This window comes from Pseudophryne corroboree, chromosome 5 (genome assembly GCF_028390025.1).
Source record: "Pseudophryne corroboree isolate aPseCor3 chromosome 5, aPseCor3.hap2, whole genome shotgun sequence".
NCBI classification, from domain to species: domain Eukaryota; kingdom Metazoa; phylum Chordata; class Amphibia; order Anura; family Myobatrachidae; genus Pseudophryne; species Pseudophryne corroboree.
In genome coordinates, this window is record NC_086448.1 from 415,202,939 (window position 1) to 415,230,233 (window position 27,295).

Sequence of the window (27,295 nt, forward strand, 5' to 3'; positions counted from 1 at the left end):
ATACCAAAGGTGGACATGATGGCGTCCCGTCTGAACAAAAAACGGGACAGGTATTGCGCCAGGTCAAGAGACCCTCAGGCAATAGCTGTGGACGTTCTGGTAACACCGTGGGTGTACCAGTCGGTGTATGTGTTCCCTCCTCTGCTTCTCATACCTAAGGTGCTGAGAATTATAAGACGTAGAGGAGTAAGAACTATACTCATGGCTCCGGATTGGCCAAGAAGGACTTGGTACCCGGAACTTCAAGAGATGCTTACAGAGGTCTTATGGCCTCTGCCGCTAAGAAGGGACTTGCTTCAGCAAGTACCATGTCTGTTCCAAGACTTACCGCAGCTGCGTTGTCGGCATGGCGGTGGAAAGCCGGATCCTAAGGGAAAAAGGCATTCCGGAAGAGGTCATTCCTACCCTGGTCAAAGCCAGAAAGGAGGTGACCGCACAACATTATCACCACATGTGGCGAAAATATGTTGCGTGGTGTGAGGCCAGGAAGGCCCCACAAAGAAATTTCAACTCGGTCGTTTCCTGCATTTCCTGCAAACAGGAGTGTCTATGGGCCTCAAATTGGGGTCCATTAAGGTTCAAATTTCGGCCCTGTCGATTTTCTTCCAGAAAGAATTGGCTTCAGTTCCTGAAGTCCAGAAGTTTGTCAAGGGAGTATTGCATATACAACCCCCTTTTGTGCCTCCAGTGGCACTGTGGGATCTCAACGTAGTTCTGGGATTCCTCAAATCACATTGGTTTAAAACCAGTCAAATCTGTGGATTTGAAGCATCTCACATGAAAAGTGACCATGCTCTTGGCCCTGGCCTGGACCAGGCGAGTGTCAAATTGGTGGTTTTTTCTCAAAAAAGCCCATATCTGTTTGTCCATTCGGACAGGGCAGAGCTGCGGACTCGTCCCCAGTTCTCTCCCTAAGGTGGTGTCAGTGTTTCACCTGAACCAGCTTATTGTGGTGCCTTGCACCTACTAGGGACTTGGAGGACTCCAAGTTGCTAGATGTTGTCAGGGCCCTGAAAATATGTTCCAGGACGGCTGGAGTCAGGAAAACTGACTTGCTGTTATCCTGTATGCACCCAACAAACTGGGTGCTCTTGCTTCTAAGCAGACTATTGCTAGTTGGATGTGTAATACAATTCAGCTTGCACATTCTGTGGCAGGCCTGCCACAGCCAAAATATGTAAATGCCCATTCCACAAGGAAGGTGGGCTCATCTTGGGCGGCTGCCCGAGGGGTCTCGGCTTTACAACTTTGCCGAGCAGCTACTTGGTCAGGGGCAAACACGTTTGCTAAATTCTACAAATTTGATACCCTGGCTAAGGAGGACCTGGAGTTCTCTCATTCGGTGCTGCAGAGTCATCCGCACTCTCCCGCCCGTTTGGGAGCTTTGGTATAATCCCCATGGTCCTTTCAGGAACCCCAGCATCCACTAGGACGATAGAGAAAATAAGAATTTACTTACCGATAATTCTATGTCTCGGAGTCCGTAGTGGATGCTGGGCGCCCATCCCAAGTGCGGATTATCTGCAATACTTGTACATAGTTACAAAAATCGGGTTATTATTGTTGTGAGCCATCTTTTCAGAGGCTCCGCTGTTATCATACTGTTAACTGGGTTTAGATCACAAGTTGTACGGTGTGATTGGTGTGGCTGGTATGAGTCTTACCCGGGATTCAAAATTCCTCCCTTATTGTGTACGCTCGTCCGGGCACAGTACCTAACTGGCTTGGAGGAGGGTCATAGGGGGAGGAGCCAGTGCACACCACCTGATCGGAAAGCTTTACTTTTGTGCCCTGTCTCCTGCGGAGCCGCTATTCCCCATGGTCCTTTCAGGAACCCCAGCATCCACTACGGACTCCGAGAAATAGAATTATCGGTAAGTAAATTCTTATTTTTTGTCACCTTCTTTCTTGTTGCTGTGTAGCTTATTGACATGTTTTAAGCACTTGTGTTAATGTTTCTGTACCTGGCAGCAGCGTACGCGCCGAATGCACGATGTGTACGCTGCTCCCATGGTAACCAGTCCCTCTGTGTCCGCAGCTGCAGTGGAGGCGGTTCTCGGCGGCGCAATGACGTCACTTCCTTTGCCGGGTGAGAGCCGCGACCGGAAGTGCGAGTCGCGTGTGCCGGGATGGCGCTGACACTGCGGGGCGGCTGGGGTCCTGGTTATATATATATATATATATATATATATATATATATATATATATATATATATATTATATGTCCAAGTGGTCGGCACTCCTGATTAAATGAATATAATACCTGGTGCCTTCTCTTGCAGAGTTATCCACTGTATAAACACATAGAATTGAGCGGCACTCTCAGGACTTTAACAAAGAACGGGTCCTCAGCCCATCATAAGTTTGCAACGTTTCGGTAATTTTATTTCAACCGTTAGCCTGACGACGGTTGAAATAAAATTACCGAAACGTTGCAAACTTATGATGGGCTGAGGACCCGTTCTTTGTTAAAGTCCTGAGAGTGCCGCTCAATTCTATGTGTGTATATATATATATATATATATATATATATATATATATATATATATATATATATATATATATATATATATATATATATATATATATATATATATATATATATATATGCGCTGTCCTAACTGGGATTTTATTCCAGTGGCGCTGGGTGTGTGCTGGCATACTCTCTGTCTCTCCAAAGGACCTTATTGGGGAACTGTCTCCATATAGATATATCCCTGAGTGTGTGGGGGTGTCGGTACGTGTGTGTCGGCATGTTTGAAGCGGAAGGCTCATCTAAGGAGGAGGTGGAGCAGATGATTGTGGTGTCTCCGTCTGCAACGCCGACACCTGATTGGTTGGATATGTTGAATGTTTTAAATGCAAATGTGTCTTTATTACATAAGAGATTGGACAAAGCAGAGTCCAGGGATAGAACAGGGAGTCAATCCATTGCTTTGACTGTGTCACAGGGCCCTTCAGGGTCTCAGAAACGTCCCCTGTCCCAAGTAGTAGACACTGATACCGACACGAATTCTGATTCCAGTCTCGACTACGATGATGCGAGGTTACACCCAAGGGTGGTCAAAAGTATTCATTATATGATTATTGCAATAAAGGATGTTTTACATATCACAGATGACCCCTCTGTCCCTGACACGAGGGTATGCATGTTTAAGGAAAAGAAACCTGAGGTAACCTTTCCCCCATCTCATGAGCTGAACGTGTTATTTGAAAAAGCTTGGGAAACTCCAGACAAGAAACTGCAGATTCCCAAGAGAATTCTTATGGCGTATCTTTTCCTTGCGCAGGACAGGTTACGGTGGGAATCCTCGCCCAGAGTGGACAAGGCTTTAACGCGCTTGTCCAAAAAGGTGGCGCTAGCGTCTCCAGACACGGCAGCCCTCAGGGATCCTGCTGATCGCAGACAGGAAACTACCTTAAAATCAATTTATACACATACGGGTGCCTTGCTCAGTCTGGCAATAGCGTCGGCTTGGGTTTGTAGCGCTGTAGCAGCTTGGACAGATACCTTGTCAGCTGACATTGATACCCTGGATAGGGATACCATTTTAGTGACCTTAGGTCACATTAAAGACGCAGTCTTATATATGAGAGACGCTCAGAGAGACGTTGGGCTGCTAGGTTCGAGAGCCAACGCCATGGCGATTTCTGCTAAGCGAGCCCTGTGGACCCGCCAATGGACGGGTGATGCCGACTCAAAGAGGCGTATGGAAGTTATGCCTTACAAAGGTAAGGATTTATTTGGGGAAGTTCTCGCGGACCTGGTTTCCACAGCTACCGCGGGTAAATCTACTTTTTTAACTTATGTTTCCCCACAGCAAAAGAAAACGCCACAATATCAGATGCAGTCCTTTCGGTCGCAAAAGTCCAGAAGAGGTCGGGGATCTTCCTTCCTCGCCAGAGGTAAGGGTAGAGGGAAAAGAATGCCTGCTACAGCTAGTTCCCAGGAGCAGAAGTCCTCCCCGGCTTCTACTAAATCCACCGTATGACACTGGGGCTTCGCTGAGGGAGTCCGCGCCGGTGGGGGCATGTCTTCGACTCTTCAGCCACGTCTGGGTTCAGTCGGATGTGGATCCTTGGGCAATGGAAATTGTATCCCGAGGTTACAAGCTGGAATTCGAAGACGTGCCTCCTCGCCGGTTTTTCAAATTGGCTTTACCAGCTTCTTCCCCAGAAAGGGAGATAGTTTTAGCTGCAATTCAAAAACTGTGTCAACAACAAGTGGTTGTCGAGGTTCCCCTAGTTCAACAGGGGAAGGGGTACTATTCAACCCTATTTGTGGTCTCGAAACCGGATGGCTCGGTCAGACCCATTCTAAATTTAAAATCCCTAAACCTGTACTTGAAAAAGTTCAAATTCAAGATGGAATCGCTCCGGGCAGTTATCTCCAGCCTGGAAGGGGGGGATTTTATGGTGTCTCAAGACATAAAGGATGCATACCTCCATGTCCCCATATATCCCCCTCATCAGGCGTACCTGAGATTCGCTGTACAGGACTGTCATTACCAGTTTCAGACGTTGCCGTTTGGGCTTTCCACGGCCCCGAGGATTTTCACCAAGGTAATGGCGGAAATGATGGTGCTCCTGCGCCGGCAGGTAGTCACAATTATCCCGTACTTGGACGATCTCCTGATAAAAGCGAGATCGAGAGATCAGTTGCTGGAAAGCGTGTCGCTCTCCCTGAGAGTGCTGCAGCAACATGGTTGGATTCTAAATCTACCAAAGTCACAGTTGGTTCCAATGACTTGGCTATCTTTCTTAGGCATGATTCTGGACACGGAACAGAAGAGGGTTTTTCTCCCAATGGAAAAAGCCCAGGAACTCCAGAACATGGTCACAGACCTGTTAAAACCGAAAAGAGTGTCAGTCCATCAATGCACTCGAGTACTGGGGAAAATGGTGGCGACCTACGAGGCCATCCCCTTCGGCAGTTTTCATGCGAGGACATTTCAGTGGGACCTTCTGGACAAGTGGTCCGGGTCCCATCTTCAAATTCATCAGAAAATAAGCCTGTCCCCCAGGGCCAGGGTGTCTCTCCTGTGGTGGCTGCAGAGTGCTCACCTTTTAGAGGGTCGCAGGTTCGGCATTCAAGACTGGGTTCTGGTGACCACGGACGCGAGCCTCCGAGGATGGGGAGCAGTCACACAAGGAAGAAACTTTCAGGGACTATGGTCAAGCCAGGAGGCTTGTCTACAAATCAACGTACTGGAATTGAGGGCCACCGTGGGTGTTTCAGTCGGTCTATGTGTTCCCTCCTCTTCCACTCATCTCAAAAATATTGAGAATCGTAAGACGAAACAGAGTGCAGACAATACTCATTGTTCCAGATTGGCCTCGAAGGGCCTGGTATTCAGATCTTCAGGAAATGCTCACAGAAGATCTGTGGCCTCTTCCTCTCAGAGAGGACCTGTTGCAACATGGGCCCTGCGTGTTCCAAGACTTACCGCGGTTACGTTTGACGGCATGGCGGTTGAACACCGAATCCTAGCTGGGAAAGGCATTCCGGAAGAAGTCATCCCTACTCTGATAAAGGCTAGGAAGGAGGTGACGGCGAAACATTATCACCGTATCTGGAGAAAGTATGTATCTTGGTGTGAAGCCAAGAATGCTCCTACGGAAGATTTCTATCTGGGCCGTTTTCTCCACTTTCTACAGACAGGAGTGGATATGGGCCTAAAACTAGGCTCCATTAAGGTACAGATTTCGGCCTTATCAATTTTCTTTCAGAAGGAATTGGCTTCTCTCCCGGAAGTCCAGACTTTTGTAAAGGGAGTGCTGCACATACAGCCTCTTTTTGTGCCTCCAGTGGCACCATGGGACCTTAACGTGGTGTTACAGTTCCTAAAATCTCACTGGTTTGAACCTCTTCAAACAGTTGAATTAAAATTTCTCACTTGGAAGGTGGTCATGTTGTTGGCCTTGGCATCTGCAAGGCGGGTGTCCGAATTGGCGGCTTTATCTCACAAAAGCCCATATCTGATTTTCCATGTGGATAGAGCAGAATTAAGGACTCGTCCTCAATTTTTGGCTAAGGTGGTTTCATCGTTTCATATGAACCAACCTATTGTGGTACCTGTGGCTACGGGTGACTTGGAGGATTCCAAGTCACTTGATGTAGTCAGGGCCTTAAAAATTTATGTAGCCAGGACGGCTCGGGTTAGGAAAACAGAGGCACTGTTTGTCCTGTATGCAGCCAACAAGGTTGACGCCCCTGCTTCTAAGCAGACTATTGCTCGCTGGATCTGTAACACGATTCAGCAGGCTTCATCTACGGCTGGATTGCCGTTACCAAATTCGGTAAAGGCCCATTCCACTAGGAAGGTTAGCTCTTCTTGGGCGGCTCCCCGGGGCGTCTCGGCATTGCAGCTTTGCCGAGCAGCGACTTGGTCGGGTTCAAACACTTTTGCAAAATTCTACAAGTTTGATACCTTGGCTGATGAGGACCTCATGTTTGCTCAATCGGTGCTGCAGAGTTATCCGCACTCTCCCGCCCGGTCTGGAGCTTTGGTATAATCCCCATGGTCTTTACGGAGTCCCCAGCATCCTCTAGGACGTAAGAGAAAATAAGATTTTAAACCTACCGGTAAATCTTTTTCTCCTAGTCCGTAGAGGATGCTGGGCGCCCATCCCAGTGCGGACATTTTTTCTGCAAGGCTTGTATACAGTTATTGCTTACATAAGGGTTATGTTACAGTTAAGATCAGTCTTTGGCTGATGCTGTTTTATTCATACTGTTGACTGGTTGCGTATATTCCATGTTATACGGTGTGGATGGTGTGGGCTGGTATGAATCTTGCCCTTAGTTTAACAAAAATCCTTTCCTCGTACTGTCCGTCTCCTCTGGGCACAGTTCTCTAGCTGAGGTCTGGCGGAGGGGCATAGAAGGAGGAGCCAGTGCACACCCATCTAAAGTTCTTTATAGTGCCCATGTCTCCTGCGGAGCCCGTCTATACCCCATGGTCCTTACGGAGTCCCCAGCATCCTCTACGGACTAGGAGAAAAAGATTTACCGGTAGGTTTAAAATCTTATTTTTTAGTCCTAAAATTTGGTCGCTGGATGACTAAGCTAAGCGACCCAAGTGGCCGACACAAACACCTTGCCCATCTAGGAGTGGCACTGCAGTGTCAGACAGGATGGCCGATTAAAAAAATAGTCCCCAAACAGCACATGATGCAAAGAAAAAAAGAGGTGCACCAAGCACTGCTGGATGTCTGGATTTCTGCTCTACTTTGTTTGAAGCTGTTATTGATGTGCAGTGCCTCCTGAGGAAGGCCCATGCTGGGCCGAAAGCGCTTGAGGACAATCTTGCCATTATGCTGATCATGTAAAGTATACTACAAATAAATGAACAGTTGTGTATATTGAAAAGCCTAGAGAGTGCCCCCTCTGAATATATATATATATATATATATATATATATATATATATATATATATATATATTTATACTGGTGGTCAGCAAAATTCTGCACTGTCCTCCTACTATATACTGCGCACAACTAAAATGCAGCACAGGTATGGATGCATAGTATACTTGACGACACAGAGGTAGAGCAGTGGACTACTGTACCGTACTGCTATTTATTATATACTGGTGGTCAGCAAAATTCTGCACTGTCCTACTATATAATACTGCGCACACCTAAAATGCACCACAGATATGGATGGATAGTATACTTGACGACACAGAGGTAGGTAGAGCAGTGGCCTACTGTACCGTACTGCTATATATTATATACTGGTGGTCAGCAAAATTCTGCACTGTCCTACTATATAATACTGCGCACACCTAAAATGCACCACAGATATGGATGGATAGTATACTTGACAACACAGAGGTAGGTAGAGCAGTGGCCTACTGTACCGTACTGCTATATATTATATACTGGTGGTCAGCAAAATTCTGCACTATCCTCCTACTATATATACTGCGCACAACTAAAATGCACCACAGGTATGGATGGTATGTATACTTGACGACACAGAGGTAGGTAGAGCAGTGGACTACTGTACCGTACTGCTATATAATACTGGTGGTCACTGGTCAGCAAAATTCTGCACTGTCCTCCTATACTACAATGCAGCACAGATATGGAGCGTTTTTCAGGCAGAGAACGTAGATATTTTCAGCACACTGAGCACAGATATTTGCAAGCACACTGAGCACAGATATTTGCAGCACACTGAACACAGAAACTGAGAGAACGCTGCACATCCTCTCCCTATCATCTCCAATGCACAAGTGAAAATGGCGGCGACGCGTGGCTCCTTATATAAAATATGAATCTCGCGAGAATCCGACAGCGGGATGATGACGTTCGGGCGTTCTCGGGTTAACCGAGCAAGGCGGGAGGATCCGAGTCTGCCTCGGAACCGTGTAAAATGGGTGAAGTTCGGGCGGTTTGGATTTCGAGAAACCGAACCCGCTCATCACTACTTGGAACCATCCCAGCGTTCCTGGGGATGATACTGGATACAGTGTCTCAGGTGTTTCTCCCTATTGACAAGGCGTTCACATGCATCAGACGGTCACCCTGTCTCTAAAAGCACGGATTTCTCTGTCCTGGTGGCTACAAGTTCCTCACCTGGTGGAAGGCCCAAGTTTCTGTACCCAGTCGTTGATTCTACTGACAACTGATGCCAGCCTCCGGGGTTGGGGGGGCTGTGACTCAAGGGGCCCAGTTCCAAGGACGGTGGTCGAGTCGGGAATCTGCACTACCGATCAATGTCCTGGAACTCAGGGCGATATACAATGCCCTTCTTCAGGCTTCCTACGTTCTCCAGTATCAAGCCATCCAAGTTCAGTCGGACAACGCCATGGTGGTGGCGTACATAAAAAGACAGGGAGGAACAAGAAGCAGAGCAGCAATGCAAGAAGTGTCAAAGATACTCCTCTGGCTGGAGGTCGACGCAAGGGCCATTTCAGCCATATTCATTCCAGGGGTGGACAACTGGGAGGCAGACTTCCTCAGGAGGCACAACCTCCATCTGGGGGAATGGGGCCTTCATCCTCAGGTTTTTAAACCATTGGTTCACCGGTGGGTGTGTCCGCAGATAGACCTGATGGCTTCTCGTATCAACAAGAAGCTACGCTGTTACTGTTCCAGAACGAGGGATCTGCAGGGTGGGTCAGTGGACGCGCTGACGACCCCATGAACTTACCAGTTTGTTTACCTGTTCCCTCCAATCCCGCTCATTCCAAAAGTTCTAAAAAGACTCAAAAGGGAAAGCGTTCGGGCAATTCTAATTGCCCCAGATTGTCCTCGACGGGCCTGGTACACAGACCTCCTGACCATGGGGTAAATTTACGAAGGTGGGAGTTTTTTAGAACTAGTGATGTTGCCCATAGCAACCAATCAGATTCTACTTAACATTTATCAAGCTGCTTCTAGAAGATAATAGATAGAATCTGATTGGTTGCTATAGGCAACATCACCAGTTCTAAAAAAAAACTCCCACCTTAGTAAATTTACCACCATGTCTCTGGAGGAACCCTGGTCTCTGCCGCTTCAAAAGGATCTTCTACAACAAGTTCCATTCGTCTGTCCAGACTTACAGCGGCTACGTTTGACGGCTTGGAAGTTGAGAGGGAGATTCTAGCCAGAAAGGGTCTCCCTTCCAAGGTTATTTCCACTATGGTACAGGCCCGGAAGGTGGTTACATCGAAACACTACCACCGTATCTGGAAGAAATATGTTTCTTGGTGTGAGGGAAGAAAAGTTTCTCCCGTGGAATTTCGGATTGGTCGTTTTCTGTTTTTCCTGCAAGCAGGTGTGGATAGGGGCCTACGGTTGGGCTCCATCAAAGTACAGATTTCGTGTCTCTCTCTATTTTCTTCCAGAAACAACTTGCATTGTTGCCTGAGGTGCAGACTTTCCTGAAAGGAGTTCTTCATATGCCGCCACCCTTCGTCCCTCCCACGGCTCCATGGGATCTAAATATGGTTTTGTCCTTTCTTCAGTCGGACTGGTTTGAACCCTTACAGAAGGTGGAATTTACATTTCTCACTTGGAAGACTGTCATTTCTCTGACGTCCTAGTGGATGCTGGGGACTCTGTCAGGACCATGGGGAATAGCGGCTCCGCAGGAGACAGGGCACAAAAGTAAAAGCTTTAGGATCAGGTGGTGTGCACTGGCTCCTCCCCCTATGACCCTCCTCCAAGCCTCAGTTAGATTTTTGTGCCCGGCCGAGAAGGGTGCAATCTAGGTGGCTCTCCTAAAGAGCTGCTTATAGTAAAAGTTTTGTTAGGTTTTTTATTTTCAGTGAGTCCTGCTGGCAACAGGCTCACTGCATCGAGGGACTTAGGGGAGAGAAGTGAACTCACCTGCGTGCAGGATGGATTGGCTTCTTAGGCTACTGGACACCATTAGCTCCAGAGGGAGTCGGAACACAGGTCTCACCCTGGGGTTCGTCCCGGAGCCGCGCCGCCGACCCCCTTGCAGATGCCGAAAAGTGAAGAGGTCCAGAAACCGGCGGCAGAAGACTTTTCAGTCTTCATAAGGTAGCGCACAGCACTGCAGCTGTGCGCCATTGTTGTCAGCACACTTCATAGCAGCGGTCACTGAGGGTGCAGGGCGCTGGGGGGGGCGCCCTGGGCAGCAATGATAGTACCTTATTCTGGCTAAAAATACATCACATATAGCCCCTGGGGGCTATATGGATGTATTTAACCCCTGCCAGGTCTCAGAAAAACGGGAGAAGAAGCCTGCCGAAAAGGGGGCGGGGCCTATTCTCCTCAGCACACAGCGCCATTTTCCCTCACAGAAATGCTGGTGGGAAGGCTCCCAGGCTCTCCCCTGCACTGCACTACAGAAACAGGGTTAAAACAGAGAGGGGGGGCACTTATTTGGCGATATGACTATATATATTAAAATGCTATAAGGGAAAAACACTTATATAAAGGTTGTCCCTGTATAATTATAGCGTTTTTGGTGTGTGCTGGCAAACTCTCCCTCTGTCTCCCCAAAGGGCTAGTGGGGTCCTGTCCTCTATCAGAGCATTCCCTGTGTGTGTGCTGTGTGTCGGTACGTGTGTGTCGACATGTATGAGGACGATGTTGGTGAGGAGGCGGAGCAATTGCCTGTAATGGTGATGTCACTCTCTAGGGAGTCGACACCGGAATGGATGGCTTATTTAAGGAATTACGTGATAATGTCAACACGCTGCAAGGTCGGTTGACGACATGAGACGGCCGGCAAACCAATTAGTACCTGTCCAGGCGTCTCAAACACCGTCAGGGGCGTTAAAACGTCCTTTTACCTCAGTCGGTCGACACAGACACGGACACTGACTCCAGTGTCGACGGTGAAGAAACAAACGTATTTTCCATTAGGGCCACACGTTACATGTTAAGGGCAATGAAGGAGGTGTTACATATTTCTGATACTACAAGTACCAAAAAAAAAAAGGGTATTATGTGGAGTGTGAAAACTACCTGTAGTTTTTCCTGAATCAGATAAATTAAATGAAGTGTGTGATGATGCGTGGGTTTCCCCCGATAGAAAATTATTGGCGGTATACCCTTTCCCGCCAGAAGTTAGGGCGCGTTGGGAAACACCCCTTAGGGTGGATAAGGCGCTCACACGCTTATCAAAACAAGTGGCGGTACCGTCTCCAGATAGGGCCGCCCTCAAGGAGCCAGCTGATAGGAGGCTGGAAAATATCCTAAAAAGTATATACACACATACTGGTGTTATACTGCGACCAGCGATCGCCTCAGCCTGGATGTGCAGCGCTGGGGTGGCTTGGTCGGATTCCCTGACTGAAAATATTGATACCCTTGACAGGGACAGTATTTTATTGACTATAGAGCATTTAAAAGATGCATTTCTATATATGCGAGATGCACAGAGGGATATTTGCACTCTGGCATCAAGAGTAAGTGCGATGTCCATATCTGCCAGAAGTTGGTTATGGACACGACAGTGGTCAGGTGATGCAGATTCCAAACGGCACATGGAAGTATTGCCGTATAAAGGAGAAAAAGACAACGTCTTTTCAGCCTCAGTCCTTTCGTCCCCATAAGGGCAAGCGGGCAAAAGGCCAGTCATATCTGCCATGGGATAGAGGAAAGGGAAGAAGACTGCAGCAGGCAGCCCATTCCCAGAAACAGAAGCCCTCCACCGCTTCTGCCAAGTCCTCAGCATGACGCTGGGGCCGTACAAGCGGACTCAGGTGCGGTGGGGGGGGGTCGTCTCAAGAGTTTCAGCACGCAGTGGGCTCACTCGCAAGTGGACCCCTGGATCCTACAAGTAGTATCCCAGGGGTACAGATTGGAAATTCGAGACGTCTCCCCCTCGCAGGTTCCTGAAGTCTGCTTTACCAACGTCTCCCTCCGACAGGGAGGCAGTAGTGGAAACAATTCACAAGCTGTATTCCCAGCAGGTGATAATCAAAGTACCCCTCCTACAACAAGGAAAGGGGTATTATTCCGCACTATATTGTGGTACTGAAGCCAGACGGCTCGGTGAGACCTATTCTAAATCTGAAATAGTTGAACACTTACATACAAAGGTTCAAATCAAGATGGATTCACTCAGAGCAGTGATAGCGAACCAGGAAGAAGGGGACTATATGGTGTCCCGGGACATCAGGGATGCTTACCTCCATGTCCCAATTTGCCCTTCTCACCAAGGGTACCTCAGGTTCGTGGTACAGAACTGTCACTATCAGTTTCAGACGCTGCCGGTTGGATTGTCCACGGCACCCCGGGTCCTTACCAAGGTAATGGCCGAAATGATGATTCTTCTTCAAAGAAAATGGACGATCTCCTGATAGGGGCAAGGTCCAGAGAACAGTTGGAGGTCGGAGTAGCACTATCTCAAGTAGTTCTACGACAGCACGGGTGGATTCTAAATATTCCAAAACCGCAGCTGTTTCCGACGACACGTCTGCTGTTCCTAGGGATGATTCTGGACACAGTCCAGAAAAAGGTGTTTCTCCCGGAGAAGAAAGCCAGGGAGTTATCCGAGCTAGTCAGGAACCTCCTAAAACCAGGAAAAGTGTCAGTGCATCATTGCACAAGGGTCCTGGGAAAAATGGTGGCTTCTTACGAAGCGATTCCATTCGGTAGATTTCACGCAAGAACTTTTCAGTGGGATCTGCTGGAAAAATGGTCCGGATCGCATCTTCAGATGCATCAGCGGATAACCCTGTCTCCAAGGACAAGGGTGTTTCTTCTGCGGTGGCTGCAGAGTGCTCATCTACTAAAGTGCCGCAGATTCGGCATTCAGGACTGGGTCCTGGTGACCACGGATGCCAGCCTGAGAGGCTGGGGAGCAGTCACACAGGGAAAAAATTTCCAGGGAGTGTGATCAAGTCTGGAGACTTCTCTCCACATAAATATACTGGAGCTAAGGGCAATTTACAATGTTCTAAGCTTAGCAAGACCTCTGCTTCAAGGTCAGCCGGTATTGATCCAGTGGGACAACATCACGGCAGTCGCCCACGTAAACAGACAGGGCGGCACAAGAAGCAGGAGGGCAATGGCAGAAACTGCAAGGATTCTTCGCTGGGCGAAAAATCATGTGATAGCACTGTCAGCAGTGTTCATTCCGGGAGTGGACAACTGGGAAGCAGACTTCCTCAGCAGGCACGACCTCCACCCGGGAGAGTGGGGACTTCATCGGGAAGTATTCCACATGATTGTGAACCGTTGGGAAAGACCAAAGGTGGACATGATGGCGTCCCGCCTGAACAAAAAACTGGACAGGTATTGCGCCAGGTCAAGAGACCCTCAAGCAATATCTGTGGACGTTCTGGTAACACCGTGGGTGTACCAGTCGGTGTATGTGTTCCCTCCTCTGCTTCTCATAACCAAGGTACTGAGAATTATAAGACGTAGAGGAGTAAGAACTATACTCGTGGCTCCGGATTGGCCAAGAAGGACGTGGCACCCGGAACTTCAAGAAATGCTCACAGAGGACTCATGGCCTCTGCCGCTAAGAAGGGACTTGCTTCAGCAAGTACCAGGTCTGTTCCAAGACTTACCGCGGCTGCGTTTGACGGCATGGCGGTGGAACGCCAGATCCTAAGGGAAAAAGGCATTCCGGAAGAGGTCATTCCTACCCTGGTCAAAGCCAGGAAGGAGGTGACCGCAAAACATTATCACCACATGTGGCGAAAATATGTTGCGTGGTGTGAGGCCAGGAAGGCCCCACGAAGAAATTTCAACTCGGTCGATTCCTGCATTTCCTGCAAACAGGAGTGTCTATGGGCCTCAAATTGGGGTCCATTAAGGTTCAAATTTAGCCCTGTCAATTTTCTTCCAGAAAGAATTGGCTTCAGTTCCTGAAGTCCAGAAGTTTGTCAAGGGAGTATTGCATATACAACCCCCTTTTTGTGCCTCCAGTGGCACTGTGAGATCTCAACGTAGTTCTGGGATTCCTCAAATCACATTTTAAACCGCTCAAATCTGTGGATTTGAAATATCTCACATGAAAAGTGACCATGCTGTTGGCCCTGGCCTCGGCCAGGCGACTGTCAGAATTGGCGGCTTTGTCTCACAAAAGCCATATCTGATTGTCCATTCGGACAGGGCAGAGCTGCGGACTCGTCCCCAGTTTCTTCCTAAGGTGGTGTCAGCGTTTCACCTGAACCAGCTTATTGTGGTACCTGCGGCTACTAGGGACTTGGAGGACTCCAAGTTGCTAGATGTTGTCAGGGCCCTGAAAATATAGGTTTCCAGGACGGCTGGAGTCAGGAAAACTGACTCGCTGTTATCCTGTATGCACCCAACAAACTGGGTGCTCTTGCTTCTAAGCAGACGATTGCTCGTTGGATTTGTAGCACATTTCAACTTGCACATTCTGTGGCAGGCCTGCCACAGCCTAAATCTGTCAAGGCCCATTCCACAAGGAAGGTGGGCTCATCCTGGGCGGCTGCCCGAGGGGTCTCGGCATTACAACTCTGCCGAGCAGCTACGTGGTCGGGGGAGAACACGTTTGTAAAATTCTACAAATTTGATACCCTGGCTAAAGAGGACCTGGAGTTCTCTCATTCTGTGCTGCAGAGTCATCCGCACTCTCCCGCCCGTTTGGGAGCTTTGGTATAATCCCCATGGTCCTGACGGAGTCCCCAGCATCCACTAGGACGTCAGAGAAAATAAGATTTTACTTACCGATAAATCTATTTCTCGTAGTCCGTAGTGGATGCTGGGCGCCCATCCCAAGTGCGGATTGTCTGCAATACTTGTACATAGTTATTGTTACAAAAATCGGGTTATTATTGTTGTGAGCCATCTTTTCAGAGGCTCCGCTGTTATCATGCTGTTAACTGGGTTCAGATCACAGGTTGTACAGTGTGATTGGTGTGGCTGGTATGAGTCTTACCCGGGATTCAAAATCCTTCCTTATTGTGTACGCTCGTCCGGGCACAGTATCCTAACTGAGGCTTGGAGGAGGGTCATAGGGGGAGGAGCCAGTGCACACCACCTGATCCTAAAGCTTTTACTTTTGTGCCCTGTCTCCTGCGGAGCCGCTATTCCCCATGGTCCTGACGGAGTCCCCAGCATCCACTACGGACTACGAGAAATAGATTTATCGGTAAGTAAAATCTTATTTTTTCTGGCATTGGCGTCTGCAAGACGGGTTTCTGAATTTGGGGCCTTATCCTGTAAGAGCCCGTACTTGATTTTTTATGAAGATAGGGCTGAGCTCAGGACCTGGCATCCGTTTTTTGCCTAAAGTGGTGTCAGCCTTTCATGTGAATCAGCCGATTGTAAAGTAGTTCCGGTATTGGCTGACATTTCTGTGGGCCCAGAGTCCTTGGATGTGGTGAGGGCTCTGAGGATTTATGTCAAAAGGACGACTCGTCATCGGAAATCTGACTCGCTGTTTGTCCTTTTATGATGCTACCAAAATTGGTCGGCTGGCTTCTAAGCAATCTGTTGCTCGTTGGCTCAGGTTGACTGTTCAACAGGCCTATACTTTGGCGGCTCTGCCTTTGCCGACGTCTATTCAGGACCACTCGGCAAGGTCGGTGGGTTCTTCCTGGGCGGCTGCTCGGGGTGTTTCGTCTTTACAGTTGTGCCGAGCTGCTACTTGGTCTGGTTCAAACACATTTGTGAAGTTCTATAGGTTTGACACCTTGGCCAAGGAGGATCTTCAGTTTGGTCAGGCAGTTTTGCAGGGGTCTCAGTACTTTCCCACCTGTTTTGGGAGCTTTGGGACTTCCCCACGGTACTAAAGTACAGTTCCCCAGTATCCACTAGGACGTAAGAGAAAATAGGAATTTAATACCTACCGGTAATTCCTTTTCTCGTAGTCTGTAGACTCGTAGAGGATACTGGGCGTCCGCCTCAGTGCTTCATATCCTGATTTCTGGATGTAAGTGTTGGTTGATCCACAGTTGCGGCCTCTTTACTATGTTGGATTAGATTTGCTGTCCTTGTTATGCTGGTTGTCGCTATCCTCTGTTCGGGTAGTGCTCCTGTTTGTTTGGTTGTGTTGGCTTGTTGCCTCACCACTATTGTATATGTTTCTTCTTCTCTCCTGGTATGTCCGTCTCCTCGAGCACAGTTTTCCTAGACTGAGTCTGGTAGGAGGGGCATAGAGGGAGGAGCCAGCACACACATACACACACTAAAGGTTTTAAAGTGCCAGGCTCCACTGGACCCGATCTATACCCCATGGTACTGAAGCACAGTTCCCCAGTATCCTCTACGGACTACGAGAAAAGGAATTACCGGTAGGTATTAAATTCCTATTCTTTCTTCCTAAAATTGATATTACCGGAGATTACGGATAGCGTGCCATAACTGGCTGCTAATAGCAAATTTAAAAAAAAAAACTCATTACAGGGAAAAAAATGCCATGAAATATAATAAAAAGAGGCACCCCTGAAAATTATACATTTTGGGTAAATTGAATTTTCACTACAATTAGGTAATGTGGCAATCACTGTCTACCTCAGAGCAAGACATATTTGGATGTAGAATTATAGGATTAAGGGGGTAATTCCGAGTTGATTGCACGTAGCAACTTTTTGCTGCTCGTGCGATCAACCTGACACCGCCTATGGGGGAGTGTATTTTAGCATAGCAGGGCTGTGAACGCGTTTTTCCCAGAAACTGTAGCGTTTTTTCGCACACACCCATAAAACGGCCTGTTTCCGCCCAGAAACACCCACTTCCTGTCAATCACATTACGATCACCAGAACGAAGAAAAAACCTCGTAATGCCGTGAGTAATATTACTAACTGCATAGCAAATTTACTTGGCGCAGTCGCAGTGCGAACATTGCGCATGCGCAATAAGCGGAAAATCGCTGCGATGCGAAAAAAAATACAGAGCGAACAACTCGGAATGACCACCTGTATACGGAGCAGAACAGAACTTGTATTGAAAAAAAACTGCAGCTGCTACATTTTAGCACTTCTTATACAGATTCAGGGACACAGTAACACAGAGATATACAAGTGTCCTATATCATTGTATTTATTATATCATTAACTTAATCTGCACAGTTTTCTCGTGCCTTGTAGTCGCATTGCAAATAAGTTGCATTTTCAGCAAAAAAGATGCCCGGCGCAAGAAGGTTCTCACGCAACCTAGTGGGCCAAGAGGAGCTTTTTGGTGTAACTGCAGCAAACATGCATAAGGACACATCTATATAACATGGTGACACCACACCAAAGTTTTACATCGCTATTGCTACATAAAATGTTGGTGCATTATAATCGTAGGCTGTTAATAATGAATGTTTATTATTTGCTGTGGTTTAGAAAGTGTTATATCAGTTACAGTACTTTTTTTCTTAATTTACAGTAATTCCAGATGCAGTTGTTTTATAAGCACTATCCAACATTCACTTCAAGGGATACTGAACTATTCCGTGCAATCTCTTTTTTTGGTAAGATATACAGTATGTATATGTGTATATTTCCTGTATGTTCTCTATTGGGAAAAAAAAAAAAAAAACATGGCTGCTCATTTTATTATCATAGATCATAGGTTCTCAAACTCGGTCCTCAGGACCCCACACAGTGCATGTTTTGCAGGTCTCCTCACAGAATCACAAGTGAAATAATTAGCTCCACATGTGGACCTTTTAAAATGTGTCAGTTAGTAATTAATACACCTGTGCACCTGCTGGGTTACCTGCAAAACATGCACTGTGTGGGGTCCTGAGGACCGAGTTTGAGAACCTATGTTATAGATAGTATGGCAATTATGGGCTTCAACTGTTATTATTTGTGATCAAATATTAACTTTGTCTATACTGTATGTAAACTGTGTGTCATTCTATTGTGCTTGAAGCATCAGATTAGTTGTTTCAAATAAGTATAATTGAAATATTACCATTTTCAGTAAATGTCCTCTTTGGTAGGTCTGTGTTACGGTGTAAAAAAGTCTAGTTCCCTTTTTTGTGCACACACAAGTACACCTGCCCAAAAACTGCACTGCAGATATTTATTCTATGGTATGCAATTGTTTTATATCTAATTATGTTTACTGCTTGTCCGAAGGTGCGTACCAATGAATAATTTAAATGATCCACAACAGTGGAACATCCGTCCAAATGGAGGTGATGGAGAAGGGAGTAAATGGAATTATGCTTTACTGGTACCAATGCTGGGCCTTGCTGCTTTTCGTAAGTTTGATTTGTATTTTTTTTTTACACATGATGGGTAAAATGTAATAGTCTGTGAGAAGCAGAATGTGTGGGACTTTGTGCAAGTCTGGCTGGAATTCTGAAAGCGGCAGTTATTTACACGACAAAACGAACCTGGTTTTGCCATGTAAATGATTGCTTCTTTAAAAATCCATCCAGACTCTCACAAAGTCCTGCACCACCTGCTTCTCACAGGCTATTACGTTTTACCCAAAACATTTGTGTTAAAATCGAATGATATAATTAGCTAATGTTTCCATCTTGCGGTTACATAGTGAGAGCTGGATGGATGATTTTCAGAAGAACTCATCTTGCGTCGCTATACAAAGTACACCCAAGACTATTTTTCCAATTGGATAGTGCTCAAAACTGCTGCTGGTGCGGTCTAGTGGTTCGGATAAAGTTCCCCCTTTTTTTTTTTTCCCCTTCTTTAAGAGGGATTGGGGGGGGGGGGGGGGTTCTGCTGTTACAGTGAAACCATACTTCTAAATCAGATGAAAAAAAAATTTTAAATTTTGTTGGTTGATTCTAATAGTAGCAACATATCCTATTGATACTCATACAAGCAGACACATTCATTTTGAATATTTGTTGGTTTATATGCTTTTATTTTTTTTGTAAAGACTTTTTCATAATATATTATTTATACAACATAAGTGTGTAAACTGGTTATTCATTTAAAATAGTTTTCGCCACATTTACTTGTAAAGTTGTATATTTCCCATAAAATTGTTACAATAGGTCTGAAAAGTAGAAATGAACATTAATATTTTCATATAAATGGGTGTTATCAAAATGCCCTTAATGCCTAAAGCGTTCTGATAGCCCAGATATCTTTCAAAACAGGGTTTATGCAGCGGGGTACACTGGTATTCCACAGGGAATAATATCGGGGTGTAGAGTTGGAACTTGATCCGAGGCACCAACAGGCTAAAGCTTTGACTGTTCCCAAGATGCACTGCACTGCCTCTTCTATAGCCCCGCCTCCAGGCACTGGAGCTCAGTTTGTAAGTTGGTGCCTGCAGTGCAGGTCACTAACAGGAAGGACTGCGCTAGGTAGCCCTGAAAAGAGCTTTTTTAAGAAGACTTCAAGGGCAGCAGCGCTTTCTATGTCATTCTGACATGCTGTGCTGCGGCTCCATCACCTCCCTCAGCGGCGCTGCATACTCCCGCGTCCTGGTTCCCGGGTACTTGCAGCAGGGACGCACCGGTTTCTAGGCACACCACTGCTGCTGCTCTCCTGGATCCTGTGGCTGCATGACAGGGAGGAGGTAAGAGGGTCTCCCAGGTGGGACCCGCCGGTAAATTGCGATCCGGTTGCGGTTCCAGGAGACAGACCGCGCCGCTGGCGTGGACACTGTGGCCGTACAGGGACCCCACTATAGCCACCAGGGCAGGAAGCACAGGACGGATTTACTAAAATCCGTTTGTAATAGGCTCCACACTACTCGTGGTGAAGTCCAGCAGAGGGGATAAGGCGCTGACCTGTAGCCCCTCCCCCAGCTCTGGGTGCCATCTACTGCTGGTGTTCCTGCCCTGGAGCTGCAGTTCTCTCCCCCTCACTCCCTGCTGAGATTTTTCCGCCATCTTCACTACGAGCTGGGTTGATCTCCGGGACTGCTGGGCACTGTCTCCTCTGTAAACCCGCCTGTCTGGTCAGCGCTGTGTTTTTACAGACACTTAAGTATTCTACATGTCTTATTAGACAGTGTTAGTTAAGAACAAGTGTATGAATATTTAGTACAAATATTCTTGTACATCCAGTGTTTACTGTGCATTGCTATATCTGTATACATACAAATCTGTTTGTAGATTTACTAGTCCAGTGCAGTTTTATTGTATTATATGTGATCATTTCTGCATTGTACCTGTGAGTGAGTATGCCTATAGCTGCTGTGTGGTTTCTGTTCTGTGTATCACACGTTTTGTTATCGCTATATTCTGTACCCTGGGTGGCTAAAAGCGTTAGGGTCTCGTATAACATATAGTGTTCCGCAGGATATCCTGTTTGGTATTTTTCACTTTGTGTTTCAGTCATCTCACACCGCTTAAATCCTCTGTTTGTGGTCTGCACTTGCTGTCACATAACACAGGTTTTTGTGGGTTATTTTGCAGGTGTTGTTATTGTCTGGCTAGATTGTACTGATACGCCCTAAGGCTACATTCCCAATAATGTCTGCTACACAGGGCGGGAAATCCGCAGACGCTCCTGCATCATGCAGTTCTGGCGCCACGGATTTGACTAAGGAAAAGGTTTCGGCTGAGGGTTCAGGTACTGGTGCCCTGCACCTTCCAGTCAGTCTGCAGCACCTGTGGTAAATCAAGACCCATCTTGGGCTGCATTTTCAAATATGCTGACTACGCTTGTGAAACGGCCATTACAGCCACATATTGTCCCTGTAGTTAACCCGGCCTGGGTGGATACTCGGTCTACCCAGTTACAAAAATTAAATCAGTCTTTAATTAGACGAAAACCTACCACTCGCCCTGCTGGGGCCAAGGGGTCATCTAAGCCGGCCATTTCTTCCTCACAATCCACTAATATTTCAGATGATTCTTCCGATGAGGATGGGGATTATACTGATCCGTCAGAGGCTGACTTCTGCGGTTCGCCCAGGTCTGGTTAAAGACTCCTTCAGATGCCTGGGTGCAGGAAGTTGTCTCTCATGGGTATGCAATCTCTTTTTCAAGAGACGTCCCCCTCACCAGTTCTGCTCGACAGTTATCCCTTCGGATCCATTGAAAGCACAGACTTTACACTTGGTTGTACAATCTCTCCTAGATACTCAAGTGAATGTGTTGGTACCTCTGTCTCAAAGAGGCAGGGGATACTATTCGACCCTGTTTCTAGTCCTGAAACCAAATGGGTCCTCTCGGCCTACACTGAACCTCAAATCTTTGAACAAAGTTGTGAGGGTATCCAAATTCCGTATGGAAACTCTGCACTCTATTTTGCTGGCCATGGAACCCAAGGACTATATGGTATCCCTGGACATACAGGATGCTTACCTTTGCATACCTATTGCCATGTCTCATCAGCAATATCTGCGGTTTGCTATTGGCAACCTACATTATCAATACCAAGCCTTGCCTTTCGGACTGACCACGGCTCCTTGGATCTTCACTAAGGTCATGACGGCTTTTCTATACCGCCAGGGTGTCAGGATCCTGCCGTCTCTGAACGACTTGCTGATCCTGGCGAACTCCCCAGAGGTTCTCCTCAGTCATCTGGAACTGACGGTCCAATTCCTACAAGCCCACGGGTGGCTCATCAACTGGAAGAAGTCCTCGCTGGTTCCTGCTCAGAGCATGGTGCACCTGGGGGCATTGTTGGACACACACAACCAACGATTGTTCTTGTCTCCAGAGAAAGTCCTGAAATTTCAGGACAGGATAGGATACTGCCTCTCTTGCCGGAGAGTGTCAATACACTCGGCGATGCAAGTACTAGTCCTCATGGTGTCGGCTTTCGACATGGTAGAGTATGCTCAATTTCACTTCCGCCCTCTGCAGCGGTTAATTCTTTCCAAGTGGGACGGCCTGCCTCACCAGATCAGGGCTCAAATGATCTCCTTGACTCCGGAGGTTCGTCTGTCACTGAGTTGGTGGCTTTGTTACCAACAGTTGAGCAGGGGCCATCCCTTCTGGATCTTCAACTGCGTCCTCCTAACGACGGATGCCAGTCTGCGGGGTTGGGGCACAGTGTTGGAGCAACACTCTGTCCAGGGTCGGTGGGCCAGGGAGGAATCTCTCCTCTCGATAAACATTCTGGAATTGCGGGCAGTGTTCAATGCGTTGACGCTTGCCCTGCCTCTGGTACAGAACAGGTCTGTTCAAATACAGTCCAACAACTCCACCACAGTGTAAGGTATAAATAATCAAGGCGGCACTCGAAGCCGCATGGCAATGATGGAAGTGTCAAAAATCCTTCAATGGGCGGAACGCCATCTGCCAGCAGTTTCGGCAGTGTTCATTCCGGGGGTCCTCAACTGGGAAGCGGACTTATTCAGTTGTCAGGACGTACACGCCGGAGAGCGGAGTCTTCATCCGGAAGACTTTCAACTCCTAGTGGACAAGTGGGGCCTACCAGATGTAGACCCGATGGCGTCTTGACACAATCACAAGGTTTTGGCCTTTCATCAAGGACAAGGGATCCTCAAGCAGCGTTCGTGGACGCACTGGCAATTCCATGGAACTTTCGGCTGCCATACGTGTTTCCTCAAGTGTCACTCCTGCCCAGGGTAATACGGAAGGTCAAGCAAGAGGGAGGAATACTGCTGCTTCTAGTCGCTCCAGCGTGGCCCAGACGGCATTGGTTCTCAGACATGCAGGGTCTCTTAATAGAGCGTCCTCTTCTACTTCCTCAACGCCCAGACCACCTCATTCAGGGCCCTTGTTTCTACCCAGACCTAGCAAGACTGGCTTTGACGGCATGGCTCTTGAAGCATCACTCCTGAGAGCCAAAGGTTCTTCTGAGGCGGTCATTCAGACTATGTTAAAAGCCCGTAAACCGGCTTCAGTTCGGATTTATTACAGGGTCTAGAATTCTTACTTCACCTGGTGTGCCAGTAAGAACTATGATGCATATTCTTTCAGGACTTCCAGACTTTTGGCTTTTCTACAACAAGGCCTGGACTTTGGCCTTCGTTTGACCTCCCTCAAGGTTCATATTTCTGCCTTGTCGTTATGGTTTCAGCGAAAAATTGCGTCTCTTCCTGACGTTCACACTTTCACTCAGGGTGTTTTACGGATTCAGCCTCCTTTATGTCCCTCCTGTGGCTCCATGGGATCTGTCTGTCTGTTCTGAATGCCCTTCAAGAGTCTCCATTTGATCCACTTGAGTCTATGGACCTTTAAATGCCTTACGCTTAAAGTCATTTTTCTGTTGGCTATTGCCTCTGCTAGGAGGGTGTCAGACTTAAGTGCTTTGTCCTGTCGTCCACCCTTGATTTTTCACCGTGACCGGGCAGATCTTCGAACTCGCCCAGGTTATTTGCTTAAGGTGGTATCATCTTTTCACCTTAACCAAGAGATTGTGGTTCCGGCCTTCATCTCTTCTGGTTTGTCCTCCAAAGAGGGATCTTTGGATGTGGAAAGGACTGCCTCTTTCAGTAGGTCAGATTCCCTTTTTGTACTCTTCGGTTTTTACAAATGTGGCCGGCCTGCGAATAAGCAAACATTGGCCAGATGGATTAGAATGGTGATTGCACAAGCTTATGCCAGGCTGGACTCCCAGCTCCTGCTGCTATCAAAGCCCATTTTGCTCCGTCCGTTGGACCTTCTTGAGCGGCCCGCTGTGGCGCGTCCGCTGAACAATTGTGCAAGGCAGCTATGTGGTCCTCAGTGAACACGTTCATCGGGTTCTATGCCTTTGATACTTCCGCCTCCTTTGGACGCCGGGTTCTTGTGCCAGCTACAGTGCGTCCCCTCCCTTGAGGGACTGCTTTAGGACATCCCCGATGTTATTCCCTGTGGAATACCAGTGTACCCCGCTGCAGAAAAGGAGATTTATGGTAAGACTTACCATTGTTAAATCTCTTTCTGCGAGGTATACTGGTTTCCAAAGGACGCCCACCCTGACGCACTTAGCTTCTCTGGGTTTGTATGGCATTAGCCGCTGGTCCCTTCTCCTGTCGTGAGAATGTGGTTCTATGTGACTAACATCTACCGTCTCTTACCTGCTACTGCATTGGACTGGTTAACAAAACTGAGCTCCAGTGCCTGGAGGCAGGGCTGTAGAGGAGGCGGAACAGTCAGAGCTTTAGCCTGTTGGTGCCTCGGATCAAGATCCAACTCTACACCCCGATGCTATTCCCTGTGGAATCCAGTGTACCTCGCAGAAAGACATTTAACAATGGTAAGTCTTACCATAAATCTACTTTTCTGCTAATTTACCAGCATCAGCAGGTAGTACTACTGAGAAATAAGTATGCTTATCATAAGCCAACATAATGCTAGTGACTAAGCCAATTAGTGCGCAAATATCTTTGTAAAAAAAAAAGTTAAAAATAAAAGTGGACTGTTCCTGAGTGTCATGGTTTTTAGATGTGCTTAATTGTTTATAGTAAGTTCCCCTATATGTCGAAAGTGTTTTTTTTAGTTGTAGAAGTGAAAAACCGATGGTCCGCACAACAATTTCATGTTTCTTCCAGATAATACCTGAAATTATTATTTTGCTCTACAGGGTGGATATGGTCAAAAGAATCCGAGAAAGAAATTACAAAAGCAAAATTGGAGTATCATCAGAAAGTGACTAACGTTCAGAAAGATCTTGAAACAAAATATCGAGACATTATTGTTGAAAATCGACGTGCAGTTGCTCACTTGGAAATTGAGCTTGAGAAGGAACAAAACAGAACTCTTAGCTATCGCCGAGCCCTCATCTCTCAAAGTCAAAAGCTGGTGGAAGAGAAGAAGCAATTGGAACAGGAGAGGGACCTGTTAATACAGCAAGTGAACGCAGCACAGAAGAGTGGAGCAGCAGGTGTCTTGTATGCAAGTTACATTGAAAAAGAAGAAGAATGGCAGACAAAAGCCAAAACTATGTTAAAGGAATTTGAAGATGCTCTTAAAGAGAGACAGGACATTTACTGTAGCTTGGTAGTGCCTAGGAGAAAAAGGTTAGAGATAGAAAAGAATTTGCTTGTCAAAGCTGCCATTAACCCGGTAGCAGTAGAATTAGACATGTCGGATGGCCTTGTGGACATCTTTAAACACGATACTCACTGTGCTGTATTGACGAACACCAATAAGCGGGAAAATGGCAGGTTAATGTGGCTGTATCTAAAATACTGGGAACTCTCTCTAGACCTAAAGAAATTCAAGAAGGTGGAAGATGCTATGACAGGAAAATAGAGCATGTTTTGCACAAATATTTACACAGAGTTTAGCTTCCAAGTGAAAAAAAATCTTCAATGCTTTATTTTTGGTATTTTATTAAATTGTGCTAATAATTAAATTAACATGATTAAAAAGTGATCGCTTTGGAAGTTGTCCTGATAATTAGTTTTTCCCTCAAGTGCAAATTCTGGGTATAAACTGTTATGGTATGTGTGGTACCTTGCTATAAACAGATTCCCATTGGAAGGCTTAGAACATAATTACTGGGTTCCTTTCTTAAGGATCTTTAAATGAAAATTGAGGGACCTAAAAATATAAATGTAAGTACTTTGCCTAAAACTTTGATCATAGTACAGCCTGACTCAGATGTATGAAAATGTCTTTGCAGCAGCGATTCATTATGCAGCTCCTGCTGGAATTTGTATTAAGATATCCACCGGAGGCATCTCGGATCTGCCGCCTGTGCATAAAGATGCAACCATCCTACGGTTGCGCAGCATGGCCGTCAGAAGCGAGACGCCAGAGCCATGGTTGCAGCATATGGGATCGCAGTCGCAAGCTGTGAAACACCTACGTTTAAATAGACACTCTCTCGTTACCTCCCATAAACTGTGCCTGACTGTTAATCCCTTTGCGAATAAATCCACACTGCGACAGTCATTGCAAGACCATCCCGGCATATGCGCAGTGTGACTTAGACACATGCAGTGGCAAATCATTCCACTGCATACAATATTGACATGGCATCCATCTCTGAATCCGGCCCATTGTATGAAAGGACTGCAGAATGTAGACTCGCCTGGAACTGGATAGTCCACATGGACGTTCTCTATCCCTGACCGTTGTAAAAAAAAAAAAGTTTTACTGTGTATATGTTTCAAATGTTTGAAATAATGATATAGATAGATATATATCACTAATACCCGGCGGCACTCTGGACTTCTTAGTCAGAAAAAATCACCAACACATGCTTGTGTTTTTTAGATAGATAGATAGATAGATATATATATATATATATATATATATATATATATATAGATAGATAGATAGATAGATAGATATATCTATATATATATATATCTAAAAATAATATGTATGTATTTTAAACATTGTTATTGAGAGCATGAGGAAACCGTATGACAAGAAAGACCGAAATGAAAACCGTATGGGAAATTCAGTTTAATTACATACTAAGGGGTGTATTCAATTACGGTCGGAAGCTCTGACAGGGCAGAAAGACAGCACTTTTCACCGATAATCGGAACTTTCCAACACTTCAATATTCAATTGAACTGCCGTTCTTCCGCCCTGTCGGAAATTCCGACACTTTGAAAACACACATGCATGAGCAGAACCTCTGCTCATCCATGTGTTTTCAACACCGCTGCTGACGAAAACGGGCCATTTTCAAGCATTAATTTTCGCCCATAGGAGTGGGTGGAAATGAGTGGTCGGAAGGGGAAATGGCCCACTACTGAATGCTGAAGTGTCGGATCCTCTCCTAAATCTTGTGTTTTACCAAATGTGAAAGGGACCATTTGTGCTTGCCTGGCTCTGCCGTAGATGAGCAAAGCATTATTCCTAAGTAGATGGAAACAAACCACTCATCTTAAATGAAGAAGTGGAAGCAAGATATGGTATAGCTATTCCACAAATGATCCATACTTGCAACATGTAATGGTGTTCCTGAAATTTGTGTGTTTAAAGATATTTATCATCTTCTGTAAATAAAAAATCTCCCTAGAATCTGGTCAGAGTTCTGTGCCTTATATAAAAATGCTCAGCTTCATATTTTACACAGTATGTACCTGGGAGCACCCCGTGATGTGCTTTTATTTT

The 27,295-nt window shown here is 46.5% G+C and overlaps 1 protein-coding gene across 3 annotated transcripts in view; it reads left to right on the plus strand.

Annotated features, from left to right (window-relative positions):
• Nucleotides 1–27,202, plus strand: part of CCDC127 (coiled-coil domain containing 127) — a 50,739-nt gene extending 23,537 nt beyond the window's left edge. For all 3 annotated transcript variants that reach the window (XM_063922781.1, XM_063922783.1, XM_063922782.1), the window contains exons 2-4: nucleotides 17,770–17,854; nucleotides 18,471–18,595; nucleotides 24,801–27,202. In XM_063922781.1, the coding sequence (XP_063778851.1) occupies nucleotides 18,481–18,595; nucleotides 24,801–25,471 (786 nt within the window). In that variant the 5' untranslated portion in view covers nucleotides 17,770–17,854; nucleotides 18,471–18,480 and the 3' untranslated portion in view covers nucleotides 25,472–27,202. The remainder of the gene's footprint in view (nucleotides 1–17,769; nucleotides 17,855–18,470; nucleotides 18,596–24,800) is intronic.
• The last annotated feature ends 93 nt before the right edge of the window (nucleotides 27,203–27,295 follow it).